This window comes from Nycticebus coucang, chromosome 22, assembly GCF_027406575.1.
Source record: "Nycticebus coucang isolate mNycCou1 chromosome 22, mNycCou1.pri, whole genome shotgun sequence".
In the NCBI taxonomy this organism is placed as follows: Eukaryota; Metazoa; Chordata; class Mammalia; order Primates; family Lorisidae; genus Nycticebus; species Nycticebus coucang.
In genome coordinates this window covers 5,234,582-5,250,649 of record NC_069801.1, presented here as the reverse complement: position 1 = coordinate 5,250,649, position 16,068 = coordinate 5,234,582, and the positions used below count along the sequence as shown (strand labels likewise).

Below are 16,068 nucleotides of genomic sequence, written 5' to 3'. Positions count from 1 at the left end.
CTGTTTATGGCAGCTCAATTTACAATCGCCAAAATGTGGAAACAGCCTAAATGCCCACCAACCCAGGAATGGATTAACAAGCTGTGGTATATGTATACCATGGAATACTATTCAGCCATTAAAAAAAATGGAGACTTTACATCCTTCGTATTCACCTGGATGGAAGTGGAAGACATTATTCTTAGTAAAGCATCACAAGAATGGAGAAGCCTGAATCCTATGTACTCAATTTTGATATGAGGACAATTAATGACAATTAAGGTCATGGGGGGGAGCAGAAAGAGGGACAGAGGGAGGGGGGTGGGGCCTTGGTGTGTGTCACACTTTATGGGGGCAAGACATGATTGCAAGAGGGGCTTTACCTAACAATTGCAATCAGTGTATCCTGGCTTATTGTACCCTCAATGAATCCCCAACAATAAAAAAAAAAAAAGAAAAAATCTTTATAAACAGATTATTAAGAAATGACAATACCAGAAGCTGCTTTTATTACTGTACTAATAAATTCAAAATTTGTTGAAGAAAAAAAAAAAAGAAAATAAAAGAATTATACAACAGATCAATAAATCTAAAAGTTGGTTTTTTGAAAACGTCAATAAAACAGATAAACCTTTGGCCAACCTAACCGGTAAAAAAAAGAGTAAAATCTCTAATTTCATCAATCAGAAATGGTAAAGGTGAAATAACAACAGACCCCTCAGAAATGCAAAAAATCCTTAACGAATATTATAAGAAACTTTACTCTCAGAAATATGAAAATCTGAAAGAAATCGATCAATACTTGGAAGTACGCCACCTACCAAGACTTAGCCAGAACAAAGTGGAAATGTTGAACAGGCCTATATCAAGTTCTGAAATACCATCAACTTATACAAAATCTCCCTAAAAAGAAAAGCCCAGGACCAGATGGCTTTATGTCAGAATTCTACCAAACCTTTAGAGAAGAACTAGTACCTATATTACTAAACCTCTTCCAAAATATAGAAAAAGAAGGAATATCACCCAACACATTCCACAAAGCAAACATTACCTTGATCCCCTAACCAGGAAAAGACCCAACAATTAAAGAAAATTATAGACCAATATCACTAATGAATATTGATGCAAAAATACTCATAAGATCCTAACAAACAGAATCCAACAACACATCAAAAAAATTATATACCATGACCAAGTGGGATTTATCCCAGGCTCTCCAGGGTGGTTCAATATACGTAAATCTATAAATGTAATTCAGCACATAAATAAACTAAAAAATAAAGACCATATGATTCTCTCAATTGATGCAGAAAAAGCTTTTGATAATATCCATCATCCCTTCATGATCAGAACACTTAAGAAAATTGGTATAGAAGGGACATTTCTTAAACTGATAGAGGCCTTCTATAGCAAACCCACAGCCAATATCGTATTCAATGGAGTTAAATTGAAATCATTTCCACTTAGATCAGGAACCAGGCAAGGTTGCCCATTGTCTCCACTGCAATTAGGGAAGAAAAGGCCATCAAGGGTATCCACATAGGGTCAGAAGAGATCAAACTTTGACTCTTTGCAGATGACATGATCGTATATCTGGAAAACACTAGGGATTCCTCTACAAAACTTTTAGAAGTGATCAGGAATACACTAATATCTCAGGCTACAAAATCAACACCCATAAATCTGTCCCCTTTATATATACCAGCAATAGCCAAGCCAAAAAAATAGTCAAGGACTCTATTCCTTTCACAGTAGTGTCAAAGAAGATGAAATATTTGGGAGTTTATCTAACAAAGGACGTGAAAGATCTCTATAAAGAGAACTATGAAACTTTAAGAAAAGAAATAGCTGAAGATGTTAACGAATGGACAAACATATCATGCTCATGGCTGGGAAGAATCAACATCGTTAAAATGTCTATACTACCCAAAGCAATATATAATTTTAATGCAATTCCTATCAAAGCTCCATTGTCATATTTTAAAGATCTTGAAAAAAATAATACTTCGTTTTATATGGAATCAGAAAAAAAACCTCGAATAGCCAAAACTTTACTCAGAAATAAAAACAAAGCAGGAGGAATCACGCTACCAGACCTGAGACTGTACTATAAATCCATAGTGATCAAAACAGCATGGTACTGGCACAAAAACAGAGAAGTAGATGTCTGGAACAGAATAGAGAACCAAGAGATGAATCCAGCTACTTAACCATTATTTGATCTTTGACAAGCCAATTAAAAACATTCAGTGGGGAAAAGATTCCCTATTTAACAAATGGTGCTGGGTGAACTGGCTGGTGATCTGTAAAAGACTGAAACTGTACCCACACCTTTCACCATTAACTAAGATGACTCTCACTGGATAAAAGATTTAAACTTAGGACACGAAACTATAAAAATACTTGAAGTAAGTGCAGGGAAAACTCTTGAAGGAATCGGCCTGGGTGAATATTTTATGAGGAGGACTCCCCAGGCAATTGAAGCAGTATCAAAAATACACTACTGGGACCTGATCAAACTAAAAAGCTTCTGCACAGCCAAGAACATAGTAAGGAAAGCAAGCAGACAGCCCTCAGAATGGGAGAAAATATTTGCAGGTTATACCTCTGATAAAGGTTTAATATCCAGAATCCACAGAGAACTCAAATGTATTAGCAAGAAAAGAACAAGTGAACCAATCTCAGGGTGGGCAAAGGACTTGAAGAGAAACTTCTCTAAAGAAGACAGACACACGATCTACAGACACATGAAAAAAAGCTCATCATCCTTTATCATCATAGAAATGCAAATCAAAACTACTTTGAGGTATTATTACCTAACCCCAGTAAGAGTAGCCCACGTAACAAAATCCCAAAACCAGAGATGTTGGTGTGGATGTGGAGAAAAGGGCACACTTCTACACTGCTGGTGGGAATGCACACTAATATGTTCGTTTTGGAAGGATGTTGGGAGAATACTTCAGAGATCTCAAAATAGACCTGCCATTCGATCCTATAATTCCTTTACTAGGTATATACCCAGAAGACCAAAAATCACAATATAACAAAGACATCTGTACCACAATGTTTATTGCAGCCCAATTCATAATTGCTAAGTCATGGAAGAAGCCCAAGTGCCCATCGACCCACGAATAGACTAGCAAATTGTGGTACATGTATACCATGGAATATTATGCAGTCTTAAAGAAAGATGGAGACTTTACCTCTTTCATGCTTACATGGATGGAGCTGGAACATATTCTTCTTAGCAAAGTATCTCAAGAATGGAAGAAAAAGTATCCAATGTACTCAGCCCTATTATGAAGCTAATTTATAGCTTTCATATGAAGACTATAACCCAACTATAACACAAGAATATGGGGAAAGGGCCAAGGGAGGGGAAGAGAGGGGGGAAGTCAGGGTGGAGGGAGGGTAACAGGTGGTGCCACACCTACGGTGCATCTTAGAATGGGTACAGGCAAAACCTACTAAATGCAGAATACAAATGTCTACATACAATAACTAAGAAAATGCCATGAAGGCTATGTTGAACAGTTTGATGAGAATGTTTCAGATTGTATATGAAACCAGCATATTGTACCCCTTGATTGCACAAATGTACACAGCTATGATTTAACAATAAAAAATTAAAAAAAAATAATAAAGTAAAAAAAAAAGAAGTAATACAAAACAGGATTTTATGATTATACTACAGTAATCAAAGATAAGAAATTAAAGAGAAACAGAGAGAAAGGACAGACTGTTCTTTGCATCTAACACCGAAGGGCATTTTCGTACCGTGCAATGCTTGGACACTATCTGCCTTGAGGTTTTGTTTGTCGTCTTCGGAGGATGAAGAAGCTGTATTTGCACAGGATACGTACTTTCTTTTTAAAGCTGGAATATTATAGCTCTTCAGGTATCTGCAACAACGTAAGTAGGCACCTGATTCTTACTGTTCCTTAATTGGGCCATTTCCTACCTCTTCGCTTTTCTCACACGCTGTCTGTTGGGTGCTCTGTACTCTTTTCTTTGACGACGTCTTCCCTGACCATCCCAGCCTCAATCACTGGAGTACATCTCCTTCACTATGGTCCTGAATAGATCTCTAAATGTTTTAGGTCTTCTCAACTGTACCACAGCGCCTTCAAAGAAAGGGCATGTCTTCTAATTTTTTACGCCTTCCATAAAGTTCAGTATATCATGAACTATATGCACCTCATAAGTATCTACTGATTTACAGTGAAAAATCAAGACAGGATACCTATAAAAAAAAATCTATGAAGGTGGGCAGCACCTGTGGCTCAAAGGAGTAAGGCACTGGCCCCATATGCCAGAGGTGGCAGGTTCAAACCCAGTCCTGGCCAAAAACTGCAAAAAAAAAAAGGAGAAAAATCTATGAAGGTTCTACTGTTACAACGTATGCTTTTGGAAAAAACTAACATGCGATCAAAACTTGCATCTCATACCTGATAACACTGTCAATACAGTTTATTTGTTGATAGGATGGGCTGTGCTGACCTTTCCTCAAATCCTCACAAGACTCAGTATATATGGTATTATTTCTCAGTGCTTGGAAGGAAGAAAAGCCCTTTTGCTCATCTGAAAGAAAATGGAAGGCTGTAGAATTAAAAATATTAAACATGGAGTTAAGCACATATATTTACTCAACAAAATTAAATCATGATACTTTAAGAATAAACTGCTATTAAAATGAGCTTAGACCTAAGGACATCACTACAAAGATACTCACCACAGTTAATGTAAATAGAATAAGGTTCAGAGCACAATACACACAGAATGATTACATCTATATTTAAAAAAGTAAAGAGTGAAACAAATGCTTCAGACAAAGATTATCACAGACTCAAACTATAGGTGAAAGGTTGAAGGGAACTTCCCAGTGTTGAGCTGACACTACTGGTTTGAAGGGTCAACCCCAGCAACCCAGCACCACTGAGAGAGGGATGAACAACACAGCTCCTTCTACAGGTGTGTGCTGCTATCTCATGTGGTTCCATTTCTTTTTGTCTAAGGACTAATGAGAGTCAGCATCTTTTCACATGCTATTAGCTGTTCACATTCTTTTTTGGAAATGTTCATATTTCTTGGCCATTTTAAAATTAGGTTGTCTTATTATTTTTTGAAAGTTCTTTACGTACACTGAATTCAATTTCTTTATCATATATGTAATTTTCAAATATTGTCTTCTGTCTTCTCAGTGTCTTTCAAAAATGTTTTAAATTTTAAGAAAGCCCAATTTTCTTTCCTTCCTTCTGTTGTTCTGTATAGCTGATGATTTCTCAATTTTACTACCTTTCGGTTTAATTAACTTTCTCTACATTTTTTTTTGTTTTCAATTCCCTTGATAGCTGGTCTTCATTCTTTCTTCCTTTCTGCCTATTTCAGATTTCCTATGTCCTCTTTCATTTGTTTCGTAAGGAGGGAGCTTAGATTCCTGAGTCGAGATGGTTGTTTTTTCCCCATCCAAATACGCAATGCTGTAAATCTCCCTTAGAGCACTATTTTAGGTTTGTCCCACATATTTCATATTGTCTTTTCATTTCATTCAATTCAAATGTTTTTATTTCCTATTTGACCTGTGGATTGTTTAGAAGAATATTATTTAAGTTTTAAATATTTGGGGATTCTCTTTGTAGATATTTTTATTGATTTCCAGTTTAACTGATTATGTTCAAAGAATAAACTCTGTATAATCTCTATAAAATTTAAGATTTGTATCATAGGCAAGACTACGTTTCATGTGAAAAGTACATGGTGTTGCAGGAGCAGAAGTGCCCCGTGACCGCTACACGGCGCCCCCTGTAGACAGTGCTGTGCCAGTCTTCTCTGTCCTCCCTGGTTTCCTGCCTCCTTTATCAGAGAGAAGTCTGCTGAAGTCGACCTCCACTATAGATCTATTTTTCTCCTTGCAGTTTTGTTAGCTTTTGCTTCCTGTATTTCGAAACTGTTAGGTGAATAACCATGTAAGCAGATCAATCCCTTTACTGCCACGCACTCTCTGTAACCCTAGTAACAGTCTGTTCCGAAGTCTACTTGGTGAGATTAACACAGCTTCCGTCTGTCTTTTGGTTGTGTCCACACGGGGTAACTTCTCAAGTCTTTTAACAGCTTTCACATTCACAATGTGCTCTTGTAGACAGTATGCAGCTGGGTCTATTCATTCAATGTGACAACTTCTGTCTTTAAACTGGAGATCATTCCCATGTAATGTCATTATTGATACTGCTGGATTCAAATATGTCAACTACAAGTAGTTTTCTCTTTGTTCCCTTTGTTATTCAATTTTTCATTATTTTTTTTTTTTAGAAATGTAGTCTCTCTTGCCCAGGCTGGATGGGAACTCCTAGGCTTAAACAATCCTCCCACCTCCGCCTCCTGAGTAGTGGGGAGTATAGGCACATGCCACCAAAACCCAGCTCTAGTTCTGTTTTGGTTTCTTTTTTCCTCCTTTTTTGCCTCATTTTGGTTATCTTAAGCTCCATTTTATCTCCTTTTCTCATTTATTACATGTACTTCTTTTAAATTTTTTCTAGTTTTGTTTTTCTCAAGTTTTCTAGATATATTCTTAAGGACTCAGTGTTTACCTCAAAGTAATATTACACTGTTTCAAATATAGTGTAACGACCTTACAACGGCCTATTTCCAAGGCCTGCCCTGACTCTGTGGTACTGTTGTCATGTAAGTCACTTTTATGGATGCTGTAAATGCAGAGTACTGTTTTTGCTTTAGTTGGTTATCTTTTGGAGCAATTAAAACATGATTTCTAATGCTTGTTACTTCTTTGTGTAGATATAAGTCTTTTTGTGTGGTATCATGCTCCTTTTGCCTTAAGAAATTCTAAATAAAGGAAAAATAAAGAGTATGTCTGCTGCCAATAAATTCCCACCATCTTTGTTTAAGAAATTAAGACAATAGATTTTCCCAAAGTTATTTTTCTTATTTTCCCCGAAAATAAGACAGTGTCTTATTTTAAGGTGTGCTCCCAAAGATGCGCTAGGTCTTATTTTCAGGGGACGTCTTATCTTTGATGTAAGTAGGTCTTATTTTCGGGGAAACAGGGTAGGTATAGAAGTCTGTGTTGACAGGTTTCTCTTTGAGGACATGATTCTATTATCTGTGGTTGTTTGACCCCCAACATTGTTTTTCTGTCACCCACAGTGGAGTGCAGCTGTGAAATTGCAGCTGTGACCTCAAATTCCTGGGCGCTGCCTCAGCTAGGACCACAGGCGCATGCCACTATGCCCACTAACTCTTTAGTTCCTGTGGAGGCTGGTCTCGAACTCTTGGCCTCCCAAAGTTCTGGGATACAGGCTGAGCTGCCACTCTGGCCTCTATTGTTTTTCTAGTGTGCATGGCTTCTGAAGAAATGTCCATTGTAATTCTTGTTATTGTTTCTCAGTATGTAACCTTTTTCCCTCTGGGTGCCTCCAAAACTTTTTCTTTAGTTTTGTTTGCATCAGTTTGAATATAACATGCCCAAGGGTTTTGTTTTTGTTTTGTACTTAACTTACTTGAATGTTCTTCAGATCTATAGAAAATTCCTGGCCATTATGTCTTCAAATATTTCTTCTCAGATTTCAATTACACACGTTAGAATCTTTCTCTGTTTCAGTCTGAGTAATTTTCCAAGCAATCTATCTCCGAGTTCCCTGATTCTTCCCTTGGTTGTGTTCAGCGCATCTGACAGTGTCCGTCTCCTCATCTCTGGCACTTGTAACATTTCCGCCTGATCCTTGTTTTATGCTGCATCTCGGTGCTGGATCACCCCCTCTCCCCCAATCCTGCATGCTGCCCACCTTGTCCGTTAGCATTATTAATGTATTCTTAATTATTTTAACTTCCCTACCAGACAGTTCCAACTTCTATGTCATATCTGCATTGTATTCTGAGGGCTGCCTTGTCTCTTGAGATTTTTTTTTGCTTGCTTTATGCTTCGCAATCTCTTGGTGAGGACTGAATAACTTGAGTAAGACAGCAGAGCTGGGGACGCCTTGCCTTCTTAGGCCGGGTCTGCATTTACGGGTTTACAGGATGTGGAGAGGCTACAGTTCTTCTCTTCAGCTGTACTGAACGTGGAACGCCAACTCCTCCTCATTTCCACTTCTCTTGCAGTCGGCATCTGGACACGTGGCTGAAGGGGCTTTGCCTGTTTTTCCCTGCCCTCCCATGAGAACTTTTAAAATCTCCACTCTTACTCTACCTTAAAAGCATTAACTGCCCTTATAATAAAGATAAACATACACATTTAAAATCTTACCTTGTTGGCTCTAGTACTTTATACATAAAATGTGTATACCCCGGAACAGTTAGCATTTTCCTTTCCCTTGGTGTATATTTCTACCCAAATTCTAACATTAAAATTGTAACATTTTTATTGTTAAGTTCCATCCTCATTTCTCATGAGTAAGGAGTTCTAAAGACTTTCTAAAAAGACTATAAATGTTAAATAGAATCAAGACACCCAAGAAACACTAGTCCTCCAGAGTTATACCAAAGTCGCGACTCCTTGGTGTGGCGTCGGAGCCAAATACAAGCATCTACCTAGTGTCTCAGTCTCTACAGCAGCTGGTGAGCACAGAGTTACCGTAGCCTGAGTTTTCTAAGACAGTGAATGACGGAATACTGCTCTCTACCTAAGTAAGTAGCCTTCAGGGGACAGTACCACTGTTGATGAGGAGAAGCTGAGTAATGCGGGAGGTGAGCAAGGAAGCCATTCTAGGTAAAACAGGTCAGGATGTGAACTGTGATTCCAGGTCAAGGCAGCTGTGAGCAGGACTAACTGTACCAGACAATCAAGAAAACATTTAGAAATTTTAGCTTTGAGGCCTCCCCCAAAATGTTCTCTGTTAGGACACAGAATAAAGGTACACAGCAAAAATGATATTTAAGATAAATTCATTCATTCTGGTGGTTTTAAGAGACCAAACAAACAAAAAGAGCTATTACTCTATCTTGTGCCCTTATACACCTTGCATGTAACAGAAGAAACAAACGGAATGCTTATCGTCTCATCAAGACAAAAGGAGACAACTAAAGGATAGGATTTACTGTGTGTGGAGAGTCAAAACACATGTCTCTCCAATACGCATGTTGGAACACAAAACCCCTGTGTGACAGGGTTGACAGGCAGGGCCTTTAGGAGGGAGGAAGTCATAAGGTATTAGTGACCTTATGAAAGGGCTGGAAGGAACTAGCAAAGTCCCTTTTTTGCCTTTTCGTCCCTGTGCTGTGAGCAGAGCTCATCCCCCACCCTCCTGAGGATGCAAGGTTCAAGGCACTGTTCTGGAAGCAGAGGCCTGGCCCTCACCAGACATGACAGCACCCTGCTCCTTGGACTTCGCAGCCTCCAAAACTGAGAAAAGTAAGTTTCTATTCTTTATAAACTATTCAGTCTCGGGTGCTTTGTTATAGCTGCACCGGGTCCCAGTAACATCACCTATGGGAACAGCAGCTTGGTTTCTGGTGTGAATCATGTCAAGTGCTGAAAAAAAAAAAAATAGCCATTACTATTATTCACCTTAAAAAGGAAATTTCACCCCTACTGTGTAAAAGTGGCTATGTTTGACAATGATACACACCATCAATAACATTTAGGTATCCAAAAATCCATCGTAACTTTGAAAACCATATTAACGTTCAGAGAGAAAAATGAAGAGAAAGATAAATTAAAATGTCAATCTAAATGATCTCTGTATCATAGAACTCTGTTATGCTATATAAAGTAACTCGGTTAACTTTTCAAATTAATGCCAATTAGTAGGCCTGATCCAATTATTTTGGAATGATCCTTACCTAGTAAACATCTATCAAGAAAAAAGCTAAAGCTTTTCACTCAATTTAGGTCATAAAAATATTCTCCATTCATTTGAAATGACAGGAAAGGAATACTATTAAATATACTTTATTATTTAAAATGCATTCTAAAATCAACTCTTTTGGTTTACAGATAGCTCACATAAGGGGAAATCTATTCATCTGCTGGTATTGTCAGAAAAGTTGAGTCTCCAGTAAAAGTGCACTGGAACTACATTCTCACACCACGCAGCTCCCGGAAAGCACTTGCTGCTGCTAGTATTACCACTACTCTTGTCATTACCACTCGTTTCTGGGCAAATAAAGAAAAATGGAAAGCATAACACTGCAAGCTCAGGGGTCACACATGACGTCTAGGCAGAAGGTGACAGCCCGAGGAGTCCTGGGGCCGCCCTGCGGACTCACCACCACCGAGCAGCTCTGTGCATGTCCCCGTCACGGGCTTGGCTGATGACCTGGTCATCGACTCGATGTACAGCTGCTGGCCCAGATTCTTAATTTTGTTTACACTGGCATAGACCTGTTGCAATGTCATCTTAGGAAAAAGAATGACAAAATATGTTTCAAAAATCAGAAAAATGTGCATTAAAAGATACATAAAATATACTTATCTTCTGGTTCTCTGAAGACATGCTGACTAAAAGCACAGTAATCACTTTAATTCCGTTTCCCTCGTGCCAAGTACACAGATACCAACAAACTATCTTTTTACAGCCACTTTCCAAAACAAACTGTTACCAGCTGAGGCTTCAACTCAAGAACATACACTATGATGTCACCACAACACACGCAGAGCTGCCACGCTGCAGGGAACACGAGTCCTGCTCAGGGACACGGCATGCCTGCTTACCGGCTCCTTCCGCGGCTCCTCCGCACAGTGCCCACTCGACTCGCTGGAAGATGCCAGGCTCACGTGCTGCTCCTGGGAGCCACTGCTGCCCAGGCTCCCGTAGCCACTGGAAGCGCTCACATGGACCGGCTGAAAAGACCAAGAGGACCCATTTCAGAGCTACTGGCTATATAAATGGCCGGGTTACCTGCATCAGAGCCGATCCTGAATCATCTGAAAATTAAGAGTAAAATTTGTAGGACTGGTGGCGCCTGTGGCTCAAGGAGTAGGGCGCCGGTCCCATATGCCGGAGGTGGCGGGTTCAAACCCAGCCCCAGCCAAAAGAAAAAAAAAAAAATTTGTAGGACTCTAAATTGTGTACAGATTGATGTTTTGAGCCCTGATGCTGTCTTGAAAGGCTCTGTCATTTCAGTAATTTTCAAGGGCAAAGACTTGTTTTCTAGTCTAGGTTGGTATTTCTGCAACAATTTTTTAAAAAGCCACAGCATAACTTTTAGAAATAGGGAAATAAATTCTAGCTCTTTATGCTGAGTTTAGAACAAATTCATTACCTTCCAGACTTTTTCCCATTAAGTATACCCTAGAGATTTTGTGGCAAACATTCTGAAAAGCACTCGAGAACAATTATTCTATGTGACACCATCAGGTTTATTTACTACAAACGTAATGACTGAATGTCTAGTAGACACCATCTTTGGTATTTCTTTCCCACATGTAATTCTTCCTACTTTTACCTTATAATAGCTAGAGGAGCTGAGAGCCACCATCTCTGTTCTACCACCTTGAAAACTGGAATCGTTTTAAAACATACTAAAGCCAAACCCAGAGGCTGAGCACACTGCTGCCACCTGGAAGGCAAGAAGAATCCTCTTAGGCAGAGAAACTTCTCTGTCCCACTGCTGACTATGTATGTGTCTGCTGTCTTAAAATGGGTTCTTATAAAATGTGCTGGGTATTTAACACAGAATAAAAAATTAATAAAACGAAAATAACAAAGACAAAAACTTGAGAAATGTAGATGGTTAGGGTTCCTCTGTCCTTACAGTTTATTTTTGTGAAGTGACTTTATGAAGACTAAATGTTAAAACACAATTACGAGGATTTTGTGTTCGTTTTTTAAAATCTTACTTTACCTGCAAGAGAAGTTTGTGAATTTGTTCTTGTAATTCTGTTATGTCTTTGCCATTACGGTTCATCTTTTTTATTCTGGTACCAAAAACATCCTCATTTAGTGGACTCCTACAAAATGCCAAGTGAAAGATTGAGTCAAGCAATTTCAAATTCATCTATGATGAAATCTAAAATGATTTTCAATATTCAAAGAATAAATCTATGCTTTTACAAAGTGACTCTGTGACTATAAATACAGAAAATACGAAGCTAAAATTCTACTCACGAAGCTCTAGATAATGTTAAGAAACAAATGAAAAAATTTTTTTTTTGAGACACAGTCTCACTCTGTCACGCTGGACGGAGTGCCATGGCGTCAGAGCTCACAGCGACCTCAAACTCCTGTGCTCAAGCAATCCTCTTGCCTCAGCCTCCCTAATAGCTGGGAGTATAGGTGCCTGCCACAATGCCCAGCTATTTTTATTTTTATTTATTATTATTATTTTTTTGAGACAGGATCTCACTATGTCACCCTCGGTAGAGTACCATGGCGCCCCAGCTCACAGCAACCTCAAACTCTTAGGCTTAAGTGATTCTCTTGCCTCAGACTTCCAAGTAGCTGGGATTACAGACCCCCACCACAACACACGCCTATTTTTTTGTTGCAGTTGTCACTGTTGTTTAGCTGGCCTGGGGCCGGGTTCGAACCCACCAGCCTCCGTGCAGCGCCACATCCACTGAGCTACAGGCACCAAGCCACACCTGGCTATTTTTAGAGATGGGGTCTTGATCTGGCTCAGGCTGGTCTCGAACTGGTGAGCTCTGGCAATCCACCTGCCTTGGCCTCCCAGAGTGTTAGGAATACAGGTGTAAGCCACCACACCTGGCCAACAAATATTAACAGGCTTTTTAAGTTTCTCTATAGCCATAATTTTCATACAAGTTTCAGTAAGACGTGTCTAAACCTAAAATTAGTGACAAACAACCTCCTTAGCTACTAAAGTATCTTTAACAATGACTGGTTTAAAAATGTGACATTAACTGAGAAACCTACTGTGAATTTTTTTTTCTTTTTTTTTTTTTGTAGAGACAGAGTCTCACTTTATGGCCTTTGGTAGAGTGCCGTGGCCTCACACAGCTCACAGCAACCTCCAGCTCCTGGGTTAAGCAATTCTCTTGCCTCAGTCTCCGGAGTAGCTGGGACTACAGGAGCCTGCCACAACGCCTAGCTATTTTTTTGTTGCAGTTTGGCCGGGGCTGGATTTGAACCCGCCACCCTCGGCATATGGGGCCGGCGCCTTACCGACTGAGCCACAGGCGCCGCCCCCTACTGTGAATTTTAAGACCCTAAGTTTGCCAAACAACATTTAATGTTGAATGCATCTAATTGCTTAAGCTATCTAATAAAGATGATTCTGTGACCCACCCTAGTGGTGAAACTGTAGCTATTACACCTTTACAGTGTCTCATTTATGCTTAGTTCTACAGCATTTTACCTGCTACCTGAATTCAGCAAATGACAGATACGCTAAGAGGACAGCAGAGAAGGAGCTCACATTTATTTAGGATCTTCTATGTGACAGGAACTGTACTAGTTTTCATAATACAAAAAATGAACATTTTCAAAACCCTTACAGTTCCAAGTACTTTATAAATATTATCTCCTCCATTGGTTAGAAACCCTCCCCGTCCCCTGGCTGCAGAGGAGAGGCAGGTATTTGTAGGACCTCCACATTTCACCACCACACTGCACTGCTGCCGGTACTTGGAAGAGCAAGTACTAATATATACCGAGTCTGACACATCATCTCTGAATCCTCACAGCCACTCTAGGAAGCAGGAATTATCCCTGATATGGAAGCCAAAGAGGATCAGAGTCTAAGAACTTTCCCAAGTTCACACAAGCAAGAAGTGGAAGAACCAGGATTTGAGTCCACATGTCTGACGACAGAGCTCCTGTCTTCTCATTTCCACTGTGCCCGCCTGCTGACTCTCAACAATTTTTCTTTCTTTTTTTTTTTTTTGTACAGACAGAGTCTCACTATGTCACCCTCAGTAGAGTGCTATGACATCACAGCTCACAGCAACCTCTAACACCTGGGCTTACGCGATTCTCTTGCCTCAACCTCCCGAGCAGCTGGGACCACAGGCGCCCGCCACAACGCCCGGCTATTTTTCTGTTGCAGTTTGGCCGGGGCTGGGTTTGAATCCACCACCCTCGGCATATGGGGCCAGCGCCCTACTCGCTGAGCTACAGGCGCCGCCATGCAACTCAGCTACCTAAAAACTGAAACATTTTTTCCAAAGGCAGAAATTACTATATAAAAAATATCGTAGGTGTCAGCATTGCCATCAAAGTAGCCGGGAGTAACTGCACAGGCGGCACCCACTCAGGTGTCACGCACGCCCCTCCACTGCAGGGTCACGAGCTCTGCTCACCTTATTTCCCCTCAGCATCCAGTGCCAGGTGCCAGTATCAGTGGCACACTACGCTGGAACACACTACCTGAGTCACAACCTCACATGCTTGCACTTTATGTAACTGTTTTGTAGGTTATTTCCCCCTCCCCACTTCCTACTACTGAGTAAGCTCCATGAGGTCTGGGGTCAGGTTTTTAGTCTATTTTGTTCAACCCTGTTATCTCTAGCACCTAGAATGGTGCCAGACAGGTCTACAGTAAGCAGTCCCTAAATATCTGTTAAAAAAATGAAAAATACATAAATGAACAATCAGTCTAGGAATAAAAGTACATCTGGTCCCTAATATAAATATATCCTACACAGTAGGTGACAGAAAATCTTTCAGAGGTATTTATTCAGATTTTGTTTTTAGAGTGAAATTCTATAGATCGCTTTATACTGTGATATTTAGGTATACCTAGTTGTGAAAATTTCTACGTATTTTAATCACTAATTATGTAACTCAAAACTAATTAATCTGCAGGTGATAGCCATCGTCAAACAAGTATCAAAAAAGCTTTGAATTAGGGTGGTGCCTGTGCCTCAGTGAGTAGGGCGCCGGCCCCATATGCCGAGGGTGGCGGGTTCAAACCCGGCCCCGGCCAAACTGCAACAGAAAAATAGCCGGGCGTTGTGGTGGGCGCCTGTAGTCCCAGCTGCTTGGGAGGCTGAGGCAAGAGAATCGCGTAAGCCCAAGAGTTAGAGGTTGCTGTGAGCCGTGTGACACCACGGCACTCTACCCAAGGGCGGTACAGTGAGACTCTGTCTACACACACACAGAAAAAAAAGCTCTGAATTATTATGCTTTGTATGCAAAGGAACTAGGAGTAAGAAAGAAAACCTGCCTTTATTCTCCATTTTCAATTTCTCCCTGCGATTCCTGGGAAAGTTACTCTATTCTGGATACGGACTTGATCCGTAAATTGAGAGGGAACATTACGTAACAGTCCTCTCTGCCTGCACAGTACTGTGGGCAGAACCCAGGCAGATGGGGAGGGTTACTTGCTAAATGTTCTCCTAGCTCATTCACATGTTAACTGTCTGCTTTCCAGAGCTCCAGCTGTAATTATAGCACTAGATTTCTTTACTGTCTTTATAGAACCCATTGCAATGTGGGTTCCATGATGGTGAAGAGAGTGCATCTTGATTATTACATCATTCTCAGGGTTTAGCACAATGCTTTATACAGAGTAGCCTATTTCTTTTTTTGGCCGGGGCTGGGTTTGAACCTGCCACCTCCGGCATATGGGGCTGGCACCCTACTCGTTTGAGCCACAGGCGCCGCCAGAGTAGCCTATTTCTAAACACTTACTGAGGGCATGGATACATTAAAATTAAGTTTATAAACGTAACAGACAGGTGCCTGTAATCCCAGCACTTGGGGAGGCCGAGGTGGGGGGACTGCCTGAGCTCACAGGTCGGAGACCAGTATGAGCCAGAGTGAGACTTCATCTCTTAAAAAAAATAGCCGGGCATTGTGATGAGTGCCTGTAGTCTCAGCTACTTGAGAGGCTGAAGCAAGAGTATTCCGTGAATCCAAGAGTTTGAGGTTGCTGTGAGCTAAGACGCCATGGCACTCTACCAAGCGCGACCAAGTGAGACGTCGTCTCAGAATATAAATATATACATATAAATGGTAATACCTACTGCACCTTAAGTTCTTTCTCTCACATAATCTTTGTTTTTGAAGATGTAAATATTGGTGTAATTTTTAAAAATACTGAAAACATTCGGAGTACAGCAAATAGTTTCATTTTATATATATTTAAATTAAGGAACTGAAAAGACAACTTGGGACAGGCAGGATGTATCTGTAGGACTGACAGAGGCGGGGAGAACAGCCCGATCAATCA

General features: G+C 40.3%; 1 protein-coding gene across 6 annotated transcripts in view; it reads right to left on the bottom strand.

Moving 5' to 3' along the window:
* The window catches only part of PER3 (period circadian regulator 3), a 62,314-nt gene that overhangs the window by 31,347 nt on the left and 14,899 nt on the right, over window positions 1-16,068 (bottom strand). For 4 of the 6 annotated variants that reach the window (XM_053575050.1, XM_053575049.1, XM_053575051.1 and 1 more), the window contains exons 10-14: window positions 11,779-11,884; window positions 10,646-10,774; window positions 10,201-10,330; window positions 4,428-4,578; window positions 3,757-3,881 (exon numbers count right to left, since the gene is read on the bottom strand). In XM_053575050.1, coding sequence (XP_053431025.1) covers window positions 3,757-3,881; window positions 4,428-4,578; window positions 10,201-10,330; window positions 10,646-10,774; window positions 11,779-11,884 — 641 coding nt within the window. The remainder of the gene's footprint in view (window positions 1-3,756; window positions 3,882-4,427; window positions 4,579-10,200; window positions 10,331-10,645; window positions 10,775-11,778; window positions 11,885-16,068) is intronic. The other 2 variants (XM_053575052.1, XM_053575053.1) reach the window with 2 other exon arrangements.